Below are 6629 nucleotides of genomic sequence, written 5' to 3'. Positions count from 1 at the left end.
AAAAATAGAGAAACCACATATTTTCTTTCATTTTTTGTTTACCTGTTTTAGAGAAACCAACCTTCACAACTCTGCGTATGAGGGAGATGACAAAAGCGATGCTCCAGAGCCTAAGTTTTTGACTGAAATCGGTGCAGTTAATGCAATCGCACAGAAGCCATTGGTGAGTGTATCGGAGAAGAAGAAACCTCAGTTTGTGTTGTGTTTTGAGAGGGGGGAGATAATACGTTAGTATAACGTTGAGGGAGGGAGGTTTTCAGCGTGAAACGACATCGTTTCATGTTATTTTGGCGCCACAGCCAATACGACGTCGTTTTTGTAATGCCCACGTGTCACGAAGAATACCAACTCAGCTTTCCGGTAGCGCCAGATTGACAGAATGTGCTGAAAGGACAAGTCTGAGTTCCGGAGTGCAACTTCAAGGATGAATATGGGTAACTTTTAAGTTCAGAAACTACTATGAGACTCGAGTACAACTTCAGGGACCACATTGAAGCTTATCTCATTTGAGTCAAATAGTTATTTATGAGAACTCGAAGTGAAATTCACGAAAAATGTAGCGAACTTCATAATTTATATGAAGTTTACCGGGAGTGAGGCAAACTCTATTTTCGCCAGGGATACGACGAACTTGGCTAAAATTAAAAAAAAAAACGTATCTTTGTATTGAAAGTTCAAATAATTTCTTTTTGAAAATAATGTTTTTTATTTATTTCAGAAAAATATTCTAAGATTATATACCATAATTAATTTGAAAAAAATAAAAACTACAAAATTATTTAAATAAGATTTTTGTGTGAATTTTGTAATATTCATGTATTTAGTTGATTAAAAAAAATAGCGTACCAAATATCATTTAAACAGTATTATTTTAAATAAGAATTTATTTTTGTAGAATTTATTTAAGAGACAAAAAGACCTTTGAGAATTAATTTTAAAAAGATAAAAATACCTTTCTAATTTTTATTTAAAGTATTGAAATACTCTTTAAACATTAATTTTAAAATATTAAATTACACTTATAGAATTAATTAAAATTTTTTAACTGTATTAGAAATAAAAAAATTAATTAAATATTAGACAAACTAAACTACCCTTACTAAAAGACAAATAAATTTTTAGAATTAATCTTAAAATGCTTAAAATATCCTTTTAGAATAAAAGTTGTCTAATTATATTAAAAATTGTAAATTTTAATTTTTTAAAAGACTAAAATACTCCTATAATTAATTTATAAAAGAGGAAAATAACATTTAAAAATTAATTTAAAAAGAATTAAAAAGACTAAAATGTCATTTGACATTAATTTAAAAAGACAAAACTACTATTATAGTATTAATTAAGATTTTTTGATTTTGAAAATATTAAATTACTTTATGGATTAACTTTTTTTTTTTGTCAATGTCATGGGCTAGGCCCTGCCTAACCCACAATACAACATGTTTCAAGCTTCCACTTCAAACTCCTGCCTCCGAGACTGCTGCAATTCTGTCATCTTCAAAGGGTCAATGCTAAGGATTAGTTTTTTTTTTTCTGATTAGGTGAATTGGACAACCCAATCTTAAATATCTCAAATGTATTGAATAATTTCCAATTCTAAATATAAATACACATATTTACACACTCCTCATATATTTATCAATTTTTTTCTCGGATACAGTAAGTAGGAATTGAATCCTAAATTTTTGAGATAGGAAGGGAGCAGAATGCGGTGTGTACTAAAGTTGATTGGCAAGGATTAGCTTTTAAAACACTAAAGTAATTCATGGACCTTTATATGCACAATATATTATCCAACTAATGATTTTTGCATGCACCCACCTAACAGCCCACACACGACCAATTGTTGGAAAGCTCGCACAACACAACTATCAGCCCGTTAGCTCAGCGCAAAGCCGCAAACAAGCCTTCACCGAACGTCTCTGCAACACCTCTGTAGGCTGTAGCGTCTAACAGCATTTCTCAGCGCGCCAAGTACATTTGCACGTGTCTCGGAAACGCTTTTCTTCTTCTTTCAAAGAGCGAAGATGGCTTCACAGAACCCATGTAAGTTTATTAATTTAATTGAGACCGCTTTATGTCATTATATTTTGTTACTCTCAGATTTGGTAAACTGAATTAATCTCAATCAATTAATCCATCAGGTTCTGATAAGCAGAGAGTCATAATTCCCAACAAGCATGGTCAAAAGCTTGTTGGCATATTACACGAATGTGGAACTACCAACATTATAATCTTGTGTCACGGTTTTCGATGCTGCAAAGTTTGTTTTATTTTCGAATTTTAATTTTAATGCGCTAGTATTCGACAAAAAGACTTGTTTTCATTTAATTTTATTTCGGTTTCAGGATAGTAGTCTGATATTGAACCTTGCTGTGGCATTGGAAAATGCCAGAATCTCTTGTTTCCGCTTTGACTTTTCTGGAAATGGGTAATATTTATAGTGAATCTTGATGGTGACATTGTATTATAGTATCAATATTATGCATAAACCCTAAAACTAAGAGAGAAAATTAGAAAATTATTGGGGTGAAATCTTCTTTATGCTGGCTGTTCATTTGGAAGGATTTTTCTTTTTTTTTCAGAGTGATTTTGTGTATGGTGGCATTTCACAAGCATTAGTTATAGCTATAGGATGATTCTGCTGTGTACTACGAGCATATGTTTTGAATAACTAATTGGTGACTGAAGGATGGAAATGATTGTATGATTGCTTTTGTTGCAGATGTTGTGTTTGTTTATTTGTCAAACATGTTGGCATAACCAATATTTGTTCTAATTAATAAACTCAAATAATGTTGAAAATCCTTTTTCTGGAACCAGTTGTTATAATATACTTGAACTACACTTGGACCATCTTCAATAACCCAACTTCCCTAAAATTTCAACACGGTTTTAGATAATGATTTCCTTAGTAACTGGATTTTGCAATTTTTTTTCCACCTTAGAGTTCCCAAAATATGAAACTAACATGTTTGGTGTAAATTGGGAGGTATATTTTTTCATTCAGTCTTTGATCATTGGCTTTGGTCCACTCTTTGTTGTTGTCTTAACTTCATTTGTTGCATTGCCTTTCTAGAGAAAGTGAAGGTTCGTTTCAGTTTGGTAATTATGGGGCTGAGGTTGATGATTTACATGATGTAATTCAACATTTCCGTGAATCAAACCGTGTAATCAGTGCAATTATTGGGCACAGTAAAGGTATGCCACTTGTTCTTATTATTTGTGATTGTTTCTAACAGAAGATAATGTTAACCAAGATAGGTTTAGATATATGATTTTGGATATACGTATGTATGTGTTGATTCATATAATAAGTTGATGATCATGTTTCATTTAATTGATGAGATGTGATAAGAGAATTAACCTTGTCCAAAATAATTTCACGTCAACATGCTTTGGATGTCAAAGATAGAGCTTTGAGTGATGTGTAACTTTGTCTTGAAATGAGAGAATTTCAACCTTTTTCTCTTGTTTACATGGCAAAATCCTACTGAAATTGAATTTGGTGTCTCACATTTTAACATTGTTTTTAACTGGTGTTATTCAAGCATACATTCTATTGAATCTCTCTTACATTTGTTAAACCAAGTGTTTGATAGGAATAGGTGGGGTTGACGAAAAGGAAAAAGAAAAAATTAGAAACCATTTGGTTGGTAATTTATTCTTCATTTGCAGTAGGTGAAACCTAAATTATTAGTGTAGTTTCTCACTTTATCAGCAATGATTATTCTCAGATTTCTTATAGGTATTGAACTATTAGCAACTGTTTCTGTATCTTGATGCGCAGGAGGTGACGTGGTGCTTCTCTATGCATCAAAATATCATGGCATTAAAACAGTTATTAACCTCTCTGGACGCTACAATCTGAAGAACGGCATTGAAGAACGCCTTGGAAAAGATTATTTGGAAAGAATTAAGAAGGACAGCTTCATTGATGTCAAGAAGAAAAGGTCAGGTAACCTGTCATTACTCTTGCATATTTTTTAATGCATCTTAGTGCGGCCAAAGTTTAAAATTGCAGTTGTAGTTGGGTTGCAGTTTTCTCGAACAATATGAATTTAGCAACCAAAAACAGTGGTTTCTTTAGCTTTCTCTGTGTTGAATTGGATATTTCTGTGCCATAAACACGAAGTTCTTGCCGAAATTGTACTTACTTCACCACATTTCATTATTTAAATATATGATAAGTCATAACAAACAGGCCCTTGAGAATGAAAAAGGGAAAGAAAAATCCAGCCAACAATCCTCAGCAATTAGTAATCATGTTCAATTCTTGAAACTTGGGAGTTAAAAAGTTAGAACAATTGGTAGATTTCAAACAGGCATATGCATGCCATTCTTTTAGTCTGTCTCTGTCACACAGACACTAGTTATATATGATCAATTTGGTACATATATTATTTCAGCAAGTGTTGAGTTCCGTGTAACTGAGGAAAGCTTGATGGAGCGCATCAGTACAAACATGCATGAAGCATGCCTTCGGATTGACAAAGAATGCAGGTCAGCGATCATATCTTTGATATTTTCTGCAGAGTGTGTCATTTAAGATAATTTCTAAGACAGAAGCAGCAGAAAGCCTGATCTCTCTTTCTTTCATAGCCATTAACTCCAATTTCTTAAGAAATTTTATTTTATGAAGGCCTGTGACAAATCTGGTGTATTTGAAGTTAACTATAAGAATAGCACAAAATACACACATGTATTAATGTTTGAGTCTGACTTACCCCTAATAGTAAGGCAAACCATTTTAGTATGCATATTTATATATGGTATTAAATTTGGGGAATATACATTATTTGATAAATAGAGTGAAAGTATGCACACAACAAATTGTTAGATATAGAACTATCCATGTGTCTCTACCTACCTAACAGCTTACGTTTTTAGAAAGATGGTTTATGATATGGTATTGGAACTTGTCCAATCCTTATTTCCCCCATTTATCTAAATAAAGACAGAATTAAATATTGTTTATGCTTGAAACCCATAAAGAGGCTATTGCATGACGGAAATGTTAGATATATAACCATTCATCTGCCTCTATGATTTTTCCTAACAGCTTAAGCTTTTAGGAGAGATGGTTCATGGCACAAATCTTGATATAAATGGTGCAATTACCATGATCCATAGATGTGCATGTTAATTTCAAACAAAATCACATTCATACATGACAGGGTGCTTACAATTCACGGTACCTCTGATGAAATTATCCCTGTGGAAGATGCACATGAGTTTGCAAAGATCATACCAAACCACAAGTTATATATTGTTGAAGGTGCTGATCACGGATACACAAATCATCAAGATGAGTTAGCCTCTCTTGTTGTGAATTTCATAAAGGAAATATTACAGCAGGACAATTGTACTACCAGCTAGGTTTTGTCCTCTGCCTAGCATATGAACTTTCCCTTATTGCATGACATAAGTTTTCCTAATTGTATAATCATAGTCATTACACTCAGATTGGATCACTTGTTCAACCATAGGTCAGGCACTGATTTGATCAATTCTCTGACTTCCACTCGGAATTTGTCAGTTGGGTTTAGATTTCAATAACTATGGATGTCATTGTGATAGATGTGTTTAGATCAATTGAATCCAATATGAAACTATGACAAATTTTCACCTCTACAGATCCATGCCCAAGCCTGACTATGATCTTTAATATTCTACAACTTGTTTGTGTAGAATCTTGTACATCTTGTGTGTTGATGAAAGAAAATAAGAGCTAATAATATTGGCAGATATTATTTTGCTCTTATGTAAAAAGTTTCATTTGAGAGTACTCATCCTGTTTAATGTAAGCAAACAAAATGACATGTTGATGAATAAGGACTTGCCTCTCTATCATGGAATTTCTTGGATGGAAAAATTCAAAATTTACATAAAATCTAATAAATAGTTTTAGAAATACAATAGAGTATAAGTGAGATATTAGTTTGTGATAGGATGCGTTGGTTTTGTGCTATGACTTGCTCACTTTATTTTGAAAAAGGAAAAAAGAACTGAGAGAAGTTAATTAAAATTTGAGGAAATTATATGTTGTGAAAAGGATAAGAGTGAAAAGTGAAATGTGACAAGAATACATGAGAAAGAACTAGGAAGACAATCAACTGACGCTCTAAATAGCTACTTACCCTTTCTTTTTTGTTAAACACTTTTTCTATTAAGCATTTTAAGTAGTATTCTTAAGACACTTGTCCAGAGCTCTAGTTAACAAAATCCAGAATTTTTTTTAAAATTCAATTGCACAATCATGTAAGGTAATCTGATTAAGTTTACTGGCTTTCATTATAGTTATATAAAATTTAAGAATCTACAACTCCAATATAGAAGCGTGATAAATTTTTACTGAAGTTCAATTCAAATTTAGGTTGAAATTCAATTGTACTTAATGAGATAAAGTTCTCACGGTAATATGTATGCATTGAGAAATACAATTGATGAGGTAAAAAGGGACCTTAATAGGTTGCCTTATATTCAAGTCTCCCAAGTATTTAGGGTTAAAAAACTGCACTCAAATTTGGTTTCTTCTATATTCAACAAAATCACACATGCCTGCACACTATCAACAAGTCCTTATTAAAGTTGCAATGGGACCAACACAAAGATAGGGATGTAATTTG

General features: G+C 32.3%; 1 protein-coding gene across 4 annotated transcripts; it reads left to right on the top strand.

The window, feature by feature from the left end:
* Positions 1-1631: 1631 nt before the first annotated feature.
* LOC112790355 (putative uncharacterized protein YDL057W) lies at positions 1632-5636 on the top strand. 4 transcript variants are annotated; one of them, XM_025832705.3, is made up of 7 exons: positions 1632-2046; positions 2145-2263; positions 2349-2431; positions 3080-3201; positions 3791-3958; positions 4410-4503; positions 5178-5636. In XM_025832705.3, exons 1-7 carry the CDS (start codon positions 2028-2030, stop codon positions 5377-5379), a joined length of 807 nt encoding a protein of 268 aa, XP_025688490.1. In that variant the 5' UTR covers positions 1632-2027; the 3' UTR covers positions 5380-5636. The 4 variants fall into 4 exon arrangements, 2 of the variants coding, with proteins under 2 accessions (XP_025688490.1, XP_025688491.1); XR_003196627.3 differs by having other exon boundaries at positions 1812-2046; positions 3791-3953; XR_011879837.1 differs by having other exon boundaries at positions 1812-2046; positions 3791-3953; positions 5063-5636.
* Positions 5637-6629: the final 993 nt, after the last annotated feature.

This window comes from Arachis hypogaea, chromosome 3, assembly GCF_003086295.3.
Source record: "Arachis hypogaea cultivar Tifrunner chromosome 3, arahy.Tifrunner.gnm2.J5K5, whole genome shotgun sequence".
NCBI lineage: Eukaryota > Viridiplantae > Streptophyta > Magnoliopsida > Fabales > Fabaceae > Arachis > Arachis hypogaea.
Note: the sequence above shows the minus strand (reverse complement) of the source record. Positions and strands in the feature narration are given on the sequence as shown.